We start from the raw sequence: 13316 nt of genomic DNA on the forward strand, positions 1-13316 counted from the left end.
CCTCTTTTTTGCTGAGGAAGACGGGCCCTGAGCTAACATCCGTGCCCATCTTCCTCCACTTTATGTGGGATGCTGCCACAGGACAGCCTGACAAGTGGTGCGTCGGTGCGCGTCTGGGATCCAAACCGGTGCCGCCAGCAGCGGAGTGCGCGCACTTAACTGCTACGACACAGGGTCATCCCCTCGCTGACCTGTTTTATCAACAGTAAAGTGGGATAACACAACCTATTTCATGGAACAGTTATGAAAATTCAGTAAGGTGAGTAAAATATTTAGCATTTTACCAGGCAGATATTCCTGTTACTATTAGCCTGTGACCTCTTTAAGAGGCTGTAACTTTCAGACTCCCCTAGTCGCAAACCTTAAAAGATCAGAAGGGGGCCAGCCCCGGTGGCCTAGTGTCGGGGGAAATCCCTACAACCTGTGTAATCAACTCATAGTATGGTGAAATGATATGGCAATGTTAACAGTGTTTCCATTGGAAAATTCATTGCAAATCCATCACAGAAAGTTTCCCGGATTCAACAAACTTGGAAAACCTGGCACAGTGCTAAGAGCTGGAGATACAAAAATGAAAGGGATGCATGTGAATCTACAATTCATATTTTTATTATGAAACTACATAATAAAAAAATCAAAAGGGAGACAACAACAAAATAATATGTTTGTGACACACTCTAGAGGTATGAGTGGAAGAGCCTATGTCTGCCCAGGAGTGGTGAAGGCGAGGAGAAGGGAAGCACATTCAAGTGCCTTTTTCTTACTATGTTCCAGGCACTATTCTGGATTCTTCATATCTGAGTTTCTGGACCTTGGCATGATTGATATTTGGGGCCAAATAATTCTTGGTTGTGGGGGTCTGTCCTAGACACTGTAGGATGTTTAGCAGCATCCCTGGCCTCTACCCACAAGAAGACAATAGCATCCCTCACCCAGTTGTGACAACCAAAAGTGTCATTGCCAGGCCGGCTCCGTGGCGTAGTGGTTAAGTTCGGCACGCTCCGCTTCAGTGGCCCAGGTTTGGCTCCCAGGCACGGACCTACACGGCTCATGGGTGGCCACACTGTGGCGGCGACCCACATACAAAATAGAGGAAGATTGGCACAGATGTTAGCTCAGGGTGAATCTTCCTCAAGCAACAAGAGGAAGATTGGCAACAGACGTTAGCTCAGGACGAATCTTCCTCAGCAAAAAGAAAAGTCATTGCCAAATGTCCCCTGGGGGCCAAAATCACACCAGTTGATAATCACTGCTTTATATGCATTATATAATAATAATTATAATTAACAGTTGAGTGTCTATCATGGGCCAGGCTCTTTACCGGCCACTTGCACATAATGATCTGATACTAGCAGCAACCATCCAAAGAAGGTTGTATGCCCGTTTTACAATGAGAGAATATAAGGTCGCCCTGCTGGGACTGAAACCCAGTTCTGTATCAGTCCAAATATGATGATTTCTACTACACAGCCCTGCTTCCCAAGGAAGTCAGGAAAGCTGCCAAAAAAAAAGAATAATTGACTGAGATTTTATAGATTACTAGGCAGCAAGCACAGAGGCTGGGAAAAGGCATTCCAAGGTAGACAAATAGTATTGCAAAGGCATAGTGTGAGGAGAGTGGCATGTTTGTTCAATCTTATAGACATTTTGTGTATTTTTGTTGTGTTACCTTCACGAGATTATGAGCCCTTTCACATCTTCAGTTTAGTTTAGTATAGTGATTGATTGGCAAATAAAGGCCTCTGTTGTTTATGTACCCATCCTAGGAAGGGCTGCATTGGGACCCCACAATCTGTGTCTTTACTATCCTCTCGTTCACCTCTCCCTGCCTGCTGTCTGTCTCCTCTCCCCTCTTTCCTAGCTATACTCTTGGTTATTTTTAAGGTTGGGAGAAGAGCAAATACTCTGAAACTAGATTGGGACTCAGAGTGGCTCGATGATAATATCATTTGCTAGAAGCCAAAAGACCCAACATTAGTGCCTTCTGTTCAATGAGGTCAACTTTAGACCTTGGCAGAAGGGTTAGTCAGATCCCCCAGGGTGGCTGAGCCTAGCTAAGGCATCAGGCCAAGAAAAGAGGGGCAAGTTAGTGAGCAACTGGCCCCCAGCCTTTTAAAAAAAGCGTTGTTCTTACCAAAGAAAGGAGATAACACTTCCATGAGAATCAAGGATCTTTTATGGTTAGGACACACAGTCAAAAATCTGGGAGTGGCTGCTAAGCTGCAAGAAAAGCCAGATGTCTTCTGGGGACAAGGAACCTTCCTTGCCTCCCCCACAGCAGCCAGACTGAGCCTCTGGACAACATGGGAAGTGTGACAGTCACATCTCCTAGATAAGGACCAAACAAGGTACGAGGCCCCGGGGCTCAGCTCACAAGCCCTGCGAGAAGAGAAAAAGCACATCAGTTAGATGCAGAGCTTGGGGCAGCCATAACCATGTTCTTCCCATCCCAAGGGGCACATGTCCTGGATCTTCCAAACAGACAGCATGAGTTTCTGTCATCTGTGACTCAGGCGTTAAAGCTCACATCCACCCTCCCTCCATACACCCCTTCTGCAGGCAACAACCCTGCCACGCATGATCAGGCACTCACCCAAGTAATCGTCCATCAGGGAACCAATAGCAAACTGCAGGAGGGAAGGTAAAAAGGAAATGAAGCCAAAGCGAGCACAGAATTTTCCTCTACCCCCCAGCCCCAGGCCTTCTGCCGCCCCAGGCCTTCTGCCGCCCCAGGCCTCTGCCCACCCATCCCCTCTTCCTGGCAGGAGAGCACAAACCCGCCAGGAACTCTGGATGGTAAGACATCCACAGCTCTCAGCTCTGCCTGGTACAGGCAGGGAGGCAGGCAAGAGACTCACAATGTCATTCTTGTCCACGCGAGTCCCCACAATCTTCAAGCGGATCTCATCGTCCTGCTGAATCACAATGTCCTAGGGAGGAGGGAACAGTGTACTGAGACACCTCCAGGCCAACAATCTCCCCGAGAGTGGTTCATTCCCTCCTCCCTCACTGACTTCTTCCTACCCACTCACCTCATCCACGGTCTTGTAACATGGTGGGTTGGAGTTAGGATCAAACTCCATCTCTGATGGGATGGACTGAAAGGAAATTGGGACTGGGTCAGCACTTTAAATGGATGCTTCCATAGATGGTCATGCATGGGTGTCTCTCCTCCTTGGCCCCCGCCCAGCTTGCCCAGACTTACATGTCGAGAGATAAAGCAGGACATAGGTCCAATTTCTGTGAAGAGTCCAACCTAGAAGGAAAATAAGTGACCTTGCTTTTTCCTTTGTTCCCTAAAGTCTTCTAAGCTTCCCATCTTTATCTGATTCCTAATGATATTCTTCATGTGTTGAAACCACTCTGAATTGTAGCATTTGTTTTATTTCTCTCTTTTTTCAAGCTTTCATTTTATGTTAAACAAATACAGGGTAGTAGTAAAGAGCTGAGGCCTGGGACTTGTCAGTACAGGATTTGAACAAGTTGGTCACATGACCTTGGCCAGTAGACTTAATTACTCTAAGCTTAAGCCTCTATAAAAAGGGATAAAACGTGGGGCCAGCCCAGTGGCGCAAGCGGTTAAGTGCACGTGTTCCGCTGCGGCAGCCCGGGGTTTGCCAGTTCGGATCCTGGGCATGCACCGACGCACCGCTTGTCAAGCCATGCTGTGGTGGCGTCCCATATAAAGTGGAGGAAGATGGACATGGATGTTAGCCCAGGGCCAGTCTTCCTCAGCAAAAAGAGGAGGATTGGCAGATGTTAGCTGAGGGCTGATCTTCCTCACAAAAAAAAAAAAAAAAAAGGGGATAAAACGGGGGGGACAGCCCGATGCTGTAGTGGTTAAGTTTGCTCGCTCCACTTCGGCAGCCCAGGGTTCACGGGTTTGGATCCTGGGCACGGACCTATGCACAGCTTATCAAGCCATGCTGTGGTGGCATCCCACATATAAAGTAGAAGATGGGCACGGATGTTAGCCCAGGGCCAATCTTCCTCAGCAAAAAGAGGAAGATTGGCAACGGATGTTAGCTCAGGGCTAATCTTCCTCACCAAAAAAAAAAGGGATAAAACCAACTACCTCTGGGGCCAGCCCCGTGGCTCAGCAGTTAAGTGCGCGTGCTCCTCTACTGGCGGCCCGGGTTCAGATCCCGGGCGCACACCGACGCACCACTTCTCCAGCCATGCTGAGGCCGCGTCCCACATACAGCAACTAGAAGGATGTGCAACTATGACATACAACTATCTACTGGGGCTTTGGGGAAAAAAATGGAGGAGGATTGGCAATAGATGTTAGCTCAGAGCCGGTCTTCCTCAGCAAAAAGAGGAGCATTAGCATGGATGTTAGCTCAGGGCTGATCTTCCTCACAAAAAAAAAAAAAAACAACTACCTCACAGAGTCCTTGTGAAGCTTTGCACATTACTTGGCCCACAGTAACTACTCAATCAATGGAGGTTACTGTCGTTATGACTATTAATACTGATTTACATGCCCCTGAGTGAGGCAGGGGGAGATTACCACAGCATTTGACAGGTGAGGAAACTGAAACCCAAAGAAGTGACTTGGCCAAGGACACAGAGTTAGCAAGTGGAGTTGGGACCCATCCCACATCTCCTGAGGGACCACCCCACTGCCTCCCCTGTGTATGGTCTCACCTTGTTGACCTGAGTGACAACAGCATCCACGACCTCCCCTTTAAAGGGCCGGAAAACAATGGCCTTGTACTTCACTGGATAAAGGACAAAGCCTCGTCCTGGCTGGATCACACCAGCACCGATATTGTCGATGGTGGTGACAGCAATTACAAAGCCGTATCTGCAGGGAGGATGAGAAAGAGAAAGGCACTGTGTGTGAAGAGCCTCTAAAACCATCTACAAGAGTCAGTGAGCCTGAGGGTTGAGGGACAGCACAAAAGGGAAGTAGATGGCACTCCTGCCCCCAGAGAGCTTAATGACCAGGAAGAAGACAGGACTCTGACTGGTATCTATAATGCCAAATGCTCCTCTCGTAATTTCACGATCAATGTCCAAGAAGGCTGCAGTCCTTGAGCCAATACACCTCAATCTTTGGGATGCCTCAGAATCACTTGGGAGGAACTTATTAAAATGCAGACTCCCAGGCCTGTCCCCAGAAAGTCTTGATTCTGTAGGGGTGAGATGAGGCTCAAGAACCAGCATGTTCAAGGAACACCCCAGGTTATTCTGATGATGGAGGCCCAAGTACTCCATAGCCCTGGGCTCACTGCAGCTCATTCACAACACCGTGTGAGAGGCACCTCTTGTGCAGAGGCCAGAGATGTGCCATGCCAGGTCCCGGGGCATGGGGGACAGAGAAAGCTAGCAGAATCACAGAGGGAGAGCAGACACAGGATCAGTCATTAGACTGTGAGCTCCATGAGGGCTAGCCTCATTCTGTCTTGTTCACTGCATTGTTCCCAGGGCCCAACACAGGACCTGGCACGCAACAGGAGCTTTAAAAATGCGGAATAAATGAATGACCAATTTCAACTGAGGGAAGTTAAGTCTTATGATCCAGCTTTGCAGAGGGCGTATGGGAACCCAAAGAAGAAAGCAACTGACTGCCTGGGGCGCCTGGGAGGGTGAGAGGGTTCCCCAGAGTAGGTGGCAGGCCCCTGCAGGATGAGCAGGAGTTGGGGCATAGGGCGCCGTGTGCGCATCGATCAGGCGGCACGGAGGGCGCGGCACTCACTTGCCGGTGCAGGTCCCTTCCACCTCGGTGAAGAGCTTCTGCTTCACTGTGTTGAGCAAGTTGGGGCCGAAGTAGCGCGGGTGCAGCAGGATCTCGTGCTCCAAGGAGATCTGCGGGGGAAGTGGGATGGAGACCAGGCCAAGCGCGGCAGGGATATGGGGCAAAAAGCGGCCCCTTACCCCGGCGCCCCGCCTCCCTCCTCCCCTCGACTCTGCCCTCGCCGCCACCCCGCGCCCTGCTCACGTGGTAGAACATCTTCCCAGATGAGGCGGGAGACCAGCAGAGTCTAGACCTGCCGCGGCAGCAGCGCCTCCAGATCAACCGCAAACACACGCAGCAGCCGTAACCCCACTTCCGGTCCTGCCCCAGCGAAGTGGGCGGGACTCTGCCCCCTCCGCGGACCCAATTGGGCCTCGTTGTCGTGGGAGGGGAATCCATGAGGCCCCGCCCCTCGCCCCGCCCACCAGCAAAGAGCCCCACGCGCATAAATTAACAATGCTTGAACTAGAATAGAGGTTCAATACATACTTTTAAACAGAATTAATTGATTAATGAAAGCTGGCATAAGTAAAGCGCTTTAGTAAAGTGCATTCATTCAGCAAATATTTGAAGACTGCCTTCACGTAGTAAGCATAGCGAGTAGCTGTTCTTCTCTCATTGAATCCATACAGCAACCCTGTGAGGCGGGCTTTATTGTTATTCCCATTTCCAAAGGAGGTCGCACGCTCAGAGGGTTGAGGTCACTCAGGGCCGGGATTCAAATTCAGTATGTCTGACTCCTAGACTCTTGCATATTCAGGCATTCTAGATATTATTCATGCTCTCATTTGTTCAACAAATGTTTATTTAGCACCCACTCCTTGCCAGGAGCCGGTAGTTTGGCGATAAAGCAGCCAAAGTCAGACCCCAGAGGGCAGCGCTCCCTCCCAGTGTGAGAACTATGTCGCTATGCTCCTCCTCATCCCCAGCCCCCTGCCTCACACCCACACACACACCCACACCCACACGGGACCTAGAGAACCTGTCAGCCCTTGTTTGTTCCTTCAACTCTGCCTACATTTTTGTAGATGGTCCCTTATTAAATTTACCTCAGATAACCAGAGTCAGCGTGCAATATGTTCCCCGCGGAGACTCTGACTTATAAAAGGGCCATGCAGAGAGAGGCAGAAACGCCATGAGACAGACCTATGAGAGAGGCTCAGCAAGAGCATCTGGTTCTAGAGTCAGGGCAGTCTATGCAGCCTTGAGCAAACTCCTTGTTGCCTGAGTAAGTTTTTGTATCTTGGAAGTAAAAGAGCCTGACCTACCCTCCTGCAAGAACAGAGGCCAGTTCCCATTGATGCTGCCCATCTCCTAGAATGGTTGAGGCCGCCAGTCAGCTGCTCAGACTCCACGGGGATCCCTTCTGCCCATGATCAGGCAAGGAAGCAGATGAGTGGGCCTCCATACCCCTGACTCCCTCCTCTCTTTTTCAGGCCAGGCTCCCTGCAAGGGCAACCTTACCTGCTGACAGTGGTGTGCTGGAGCTGACTGTGTAACCATGGGCCCTCTAGGACCAGTTCAAACTGACCCCATCTTATCAACAGAAGGTTTTTCAGGGGCAAGCAAAAAATTTGCAAAGTCACATAGCCCAGAGGAGAAAATCTTGACCTGAAACCCAGGAACCAAAGGACCAGGACACGACCGGAACTCAAAAGTTAGACTCTTATCAGAAGCAAGGTGTCCGTTGTCTAGGAAGATCTCGTGTTAAAGCCCCTTCCACACCTTACCATAAATGTTTAAAGCCCTTCAGTCAAAACCTGCCCTGCCAGCATTTCCACATACCAGCCTGTTCTCCCTAACCTCTTAAATTTCACCCCAAATCCTGAATCAGGGAGACAGATCTAAGAGCTTATGCCTTCTGTCTCCTCACAGATTGATCTCGCAATAAAGCCTTTTCTTTTCTCAAAAGCTGATGCTGTAATAATTGGCTCTTTATGTGCATCGAGCAAGAGAACCCCAATTTTGTGGAGTAACAACTACAAGAGCCAATTGTTAATATTTCACGAATTTTGCAAGCCAGTGGTTAAACATGTTACTGGTACATTGGGTTCTTGTTGTCCCCCAGGATGGAAATCAAGAGAGACAACGAGCAGGAGTAGGAAAGTAAAAGTTTATTAGCTTGTGCATAAGAGAGGCACAAGGGAACTGGTACAGAAAGGAAAGGGGCAGGCAACTGGCTCGTTAGGGAGCAGGATTGTGGGGCTTTTATTAGGCAAAGGCTGGGGAGGAATCCCTTGTCATGGCATGTAGAGGTGGGGTTGTGCTTGTGCCTGTGCTGTCTCGTAGCATGCTGCTACATGTGACGCATGTATCATTAGTGTGCTAGCTCTCCACCCCTGGGTGTGATTTTTACTATGCTAATGGAGCTAGGCACCTTCAGTGGACTCCTGGGTGCTAGGGTGCAGACATAAACCCAGGAAAGTCCGGAGGCTGCGGAATGTGGATCTTGTTGGCCTCTATCTGATTCTCTTAGCTTGCCAATTGGTTAGGGGCCTTATCTTCTTAGGCCAGGGGCTTTGCAGATGGCCCTGTCTCACTAGGCTGGTTCCTGTCTCAAACACAGCCATTATTAAAAATTTAATTATTTTAACTTACAATGAAATGAATTATATTAAAAAACAAAGAAAGAGGTATAAACGAAACAAGTTTGGCAATATATTGATAATTGTTGAAGCCAGATGACAGATAATGGTGGTTTATTATACTTTTCCATCTACTTTTGTGTGTTTGAAATTGTTCATAATAAAAAGCTAGGAAAAAACAAAGGTAATTGTGATATTGTGATTTATAATAAGAAACATATATTTGGTCTTCGTCTCTGTTCTTAGCACAGAGCTCCTAAAACACTTAAAATTTCCTAAGAGATGTGGAAATTAATGAAAGAAACCTTAACTAAATTGTACTCAGGAAGGCCTGTAGGGGGAGGTCTCATGCCCTATCACACATGATCAATTACACCAAACAGGAAAAGATGGACAGGAAGTAAAACTACTTTACTACTGATGGAAGATTTCTCTCCCTACCAGGGAACAGCCCAGCCAATGTGAAATGCCACAGCTCAGCCAATGAGAAGCTGTTGCTGCCCTGAACTGTCACTTTGCCCCAGTGGGCTTTCCTTTAGAACAGCCCCTTCCTACTCGCCTTTTCCTCTATAAAGGCTGCTCCTCTTCTTTGTGGGATTTGCCTATGGTTTGCCATAGCATGCACTTCCCAAATTGCAATTCTTTTTTTTTTTTTGGTGAGGAAGATCAGCCCTGAGCTAACATCCGTGCTAATCCTCCTCTTTTTGCTGAGGAAGACCGGCTCTGAGCTAACATCTATTGGCAATCCTCCTCCTTTATTTTCCCCAAAGCCCCAGTAGATAGTTGTATGTCATAGTTGCACATCCTTCTAGTTGCTGTATGTGGGACTCTGCCTCAGCATGGCAGGAGAAGCGGTGCGTTGGTGCACACCCGGGATCCGAACCCGGGCCGCCAGTAGCGGAGCGCATGCACTTAACCGCTAAGCCACGGGGCCGGCCCCCCGAATTGCAATTCTTTTAACTATTCCCAAATAAATTCGTTTTGAGGCTTTTCCAGTCAACAGTGATAAGAACAATAAAGATGTCTTGATAGCCATAATGATACCCCTTTCTTTTTCTTTTTTCTTTTTTTTTTGGTGAGAAAGGTTGGCCCTAAGCTAACATCCATTGCCAATCTTCCTCTTTTTGCTTGAGGAAGATTGGCCCTGAGCTAAGATCTGTGCCAATCTTCCTCTATTTTGTATATGGGACTCCGCCACGGCATGGTTTTATGAGCGTGCCTGCAATCTGAACCCGCAGGTGGCAATCTGAACCCGCAGGTGGTGGAAGCGGAGTGCCAGAACTTAACCACTTCGCCACCAGGCTGGCCCCACTAACCCCTTTCAACCACACCTGAGGTTATGTTAATGAGGTGACTTTTGGAAAGAACCTTAGGATGGGGACTGGTTGCCAGGAGAACCAATAGTGTGTGATTGGAGGGTTGGAACTTTCAGTCTCACCCCCGACCTCCAGGGAGGAGAGAGGGTCCAGAGGTTGAATCAATGGCCAATGGCCAGTGATTTAATCCATATGCCTGCATAATGAAGTTTCCATAAAAACCCAAAAGAGTGTGGTTCGGAGAACTTCCAGGTTGGTGAGCACGTGGAAATTTGGGGGGAGCGTCATTCTCAGAGAGCATAGAAGCTCCGCGCCCTTTCCCCATACCCTTGCCTCTCTTCCATCTGGCTGTTCCTGAGTTGTATCCTTTAATAAGCCAGTAACTAATCCAGTAAGTAAAATGCTTCAATGAGCCGCTCTAGCAAATTAATTGAACCTAAAGAGGGGGTCGTTGCCAGTGGGTCAGAAGCACAAGTGACAACCTGGACTTGTAATTGGCATCTAAGGGAGGGGGCAGTCTTGTAGGACTGAGCCCTTACCCTGTGGAATCTGACGCTATCTCCAGGTAGACGGTGTCAGAATTGAGTTAAATTGTAGGACACTCAGCTGGTGTCCAAGAATTGCTTGGATGTGTGGGGAAAAAATCCATACGTTGTAATTGAAGTCAGACGCATTAGTAATAAATACTCAAAACTCATCACTTCCTAATTATTTTACCACCATTTACTATAATCAATCCTCTTGAGGTTATTTACATCTATTGTGTCTGTGTGGTGTAAATATTATCTAATTGTATATGTAGGTATGAAAGTTGCAGTTGCTCTGATATCCTCAGCAGCCCTTGGTATTGTCATAGGGTTTTTTTGTTTGTTTTGTTTTGTTAGCTATTCTAATAGCTGTGTAGTAGTATCTCATTGTGGTTTTAATTTTTCATTTCCCTAAAGACTGATGATGTTGAACATCTTTTCATGTGCTTCTTTGCCAAGAGTGATCTTTTCAAAACTCAAGTCAAATCATGTCACTTTCCTACTTAGAACCCAATGGCTTCCCAAGGCCCTAGAATAAAGTCATCACCCTGGCCTACCAGGCAGGGGACAGATCCAGCCAATTCCATTTTCCACCTCTCTTCCTCTTGCTTTCTCCATTCTAGCCGTATTGGCCTCCTCTCCCACCTTGGGACCTATGCACTTGCTATTTCCTCCGCCTAAAATGCTCTTGGCTCTGATTCTCACCTGATAGGCTCCTTCTCATCCTTCAGGTATAAGCTCAATTTCAACCCCTCAGAGAGGCCTTCCATGACTGCCCTGGCTCAAGTAGCCACACCCCAATCACTTATTGCATTGCCTTGTTTTATTTCACAGAATTTAGCCCTATTTGGAATCATCTTACTAATTTATATATGTGTATATTGCCTGTTTCCCCTCAAGGAAAGCAGGGATTCTTGTCTGTTGTGTTCTTCTATATCCCCAATGCCTAGAACAGTTCCTGACACACAAAAGATGCTCAGTATCTATTTACATCAATGAAGGAATCTCTAGCACCTAACATAGTCCTCGGCAAATAACAGAGTTTAATGAATATGGGTCGATTGAACTTCATTCTCATAATGAACCTATTATTACCTCTTCAAGCTCCCCAGGCATGGGTTGGCCATGATATATCCTTCCCAAGCCCTGATCCCTTTGCTTCCAAAGCTTCAGGATCAAAGACAAGGTAGAAGAGAAAGAGAAAATAGCAATGGAGAACAGTCAGCTGTATTGAAATTTAGAGTACAAAGAAAGTCTATCAGAGGATTGTTTCAGTTATCTTTGGCTGCATAATAAACCACCACAAAAATTAGTGGCTTAAGACAACCAAGATAATTTATATAGCTCACAAATCTACAATTTGGGTAAAGTTCAGTGAGTAAGGCTCATTCCTGCTCCATGTAACATCAACTGAGGAAGTTCAACTGGGGACTGGAGGATCCACATCCAAGATGGCTCAATCACCGGGCTGGCAAACTGAAGCTGGCTGTTAGCTGGAACTCCAGCTGTGGCTGTGGCTGAAACATTTACACATGGCCTCGTCATGTGGCCTGGGTTTCTTCACAGCATGGTGGCTGGCTTCTAAAAGCAAGCATCCCAAGAAGACCATGTGAAAGCTATATCCCCTTTTATGACAGCCTCGGAAGTCACATAGCATCACATCTCCCTGGGGGTCACAATGCCTCCCAGACTCAAGGTGAGAGACCTTACCCGATGGAGCAGCATCAATGTCATGTTGTAAGATGAGCATTTGGGAGAGAAGAGCTTGTTAAGGCCATCCTGGAAAATACTGCCACAAGAATATAGTCTTGCCAACATAGATAGTAGAGAGGAGGCCTTGTGATATCTGTCACCTGTCTCCCAAAGGTTCATACACAAGCAGCAGGTCCAGCCCCTGGACGGCCATCTCTGAGCAAGGATCATTCATCCCAGCTGCCCTTCCTGTTTCTGGGCTTCTCCTTCTGTGCCATCAGCTCTTCCAACAAGTAGGATAATCCTGCCCCCAAATGAGTCCAAATCCTCTGGCCATGGGTACTACAACAACCCTGGGAGCCACCTTGGGGCCGCTCTAGGAAGACAGATCTACACAATGGTTAGGGGTGTGGCTTTGATGATAGATAGACCTAAATTCAATCTCAGCTCTACCTTTTATCAGCTGTGTGACCTTGCCCAAGTCACTTAACCAAGCTGAACTCAGTCTCTCCTGTCTAGTGGGGATAAAAAAGGCTATTACGGAATTAGAGGTTGTATCTTTAGCACATTGCTAGCACTTAGCAAATGCTAAATACATGGTAGATATTATTCTAACTTCTACTAATAGACAGACGCATAGAAGCAAAGCTTTTCAATCTTTTTCCTTGGGGGAAAGTTACTGCTGTGAGTGTGAAATTTCTTTTGTTTTAGCTTTAAATTTCACATACATTTTTTTCATGTGCCATAATCTATCTATGCTAGTTTAACACTAGCATATTCTCCAAATAAAAGCTTTTATTAAAAAAATTTGAGGGGCTGGCCCAGTGGCATGGTGGTTAGGTTCACGCGCTCCGCTTTGGTGGTCCAGAGTTCACAGGTTCAGATCCCAGGCATGGACCTGTACACCGCTCATCAAGCCATGCTGTGGGGGCCCAGCCCCGTGGCTTAGCGGTTAAGTGCACGCTCCGCTACTAGTGGCCTGGATTCGGATCCCAGGCGTGCACCGACACACCGCTTGTCAGGCCATGCTGAGGTGGCGTCCCACATACAGAACTAGAAGGATATGCAACTATGACATACAACTATCTACTGAGGCTTTGGGGAGAAAAAGGGGGAAAAAAAAAAGAGGAGGAGGATTGGCAATAGATGTTAACTCAGAGCCAGTCTTCCTCAGCAAAAAGAGGAGGATTGGCATGGATGTTAGCTCAGGGCTGATCTTTCTCACCAAAAAAAAAAAAAAAAAAAAAAAAAGCCATGCTGTGGCAGCATCCCACATGCAAAATAGAGGAAGACGGGCACAGATGTTAGCTCAGGGACAATTTTCCTCAAGCAAAAAGAGGAAGATTGGCAACGGATGTTAGCTCAGGACCAATCTTTCTCACCAAAAAATAATAACAATAATAATAAAATTAAAAAATAATAAAATGGAGTTCTTTAGAAAAAATTTTGAATG

The 13316-nt window shown here is 47.3% G+C and overlaps 1 protein-coding gene across 1 annotated transcript; it reads right to left on the bottom strand.

Annotated features, from left to right (window-relative positions):
* Positions 1-2158: 2158 nt before the first annotated feature.
* On the bottom strand, positions 2159-6056 carry POLR2G (RNA polymerase II subunit G). Its single transcript, XM_058526651.1, has 8 exons — positions 5948-6056; positions 5705-5814; positions 4651-4810; positions 3206-3256; positions 3033-3098; positions 2859-2930; positions 2594-2627; positions 2159-2379 (listed from the first exon to the last, which is right to left on the bottom strand). Exons 1-8 carry the CDS (start codon positions 5957-5959, stop codon positions 2366-2368), a joined length of 519 nt encoding a protein of 172 aa, XP_058382634.1. The 5' UTR covers positions 5960-6056; the 3' UTR covers positions 2159-2365.
* Positions 6057-13316: the final 7260 nt, after the last annotated feature.

This window comes from Diceros bicornis, chromosome 31 (assembly GCF_020826845.1).
Source record: "Diceros bicornis minor isolate mBicDic1 chromosome 31, mDicBic1.mat.cur, whole genome shotgun sequence".
NCBI lineage: Eukaryota > Metazoa > Chordata > Mammalia > Perissodactyla > Rhinocerotidae > Diceros > Diceros bicornis.

Excerpts from the sequence above, each read along its gene's own strand:
- POLR2G (XM_058526651.1), bottom strand. Across the intron at positions 3,099-3,205 it reads CCTGCTTTATCTCTCGACAT|TCCATCCCATCAGAGATGGA; the intron begins GTAAGTCTGGGC and ends ATTTCCTTTCAG. Across the intron at positions 2,931-3,032 it reads GTTACAAGACCGTGGATGAG|GACATTGTGATTCAGCAGGA; the intron begins GTGAGTGGGTAG and ends CCTCCTCCCTAG.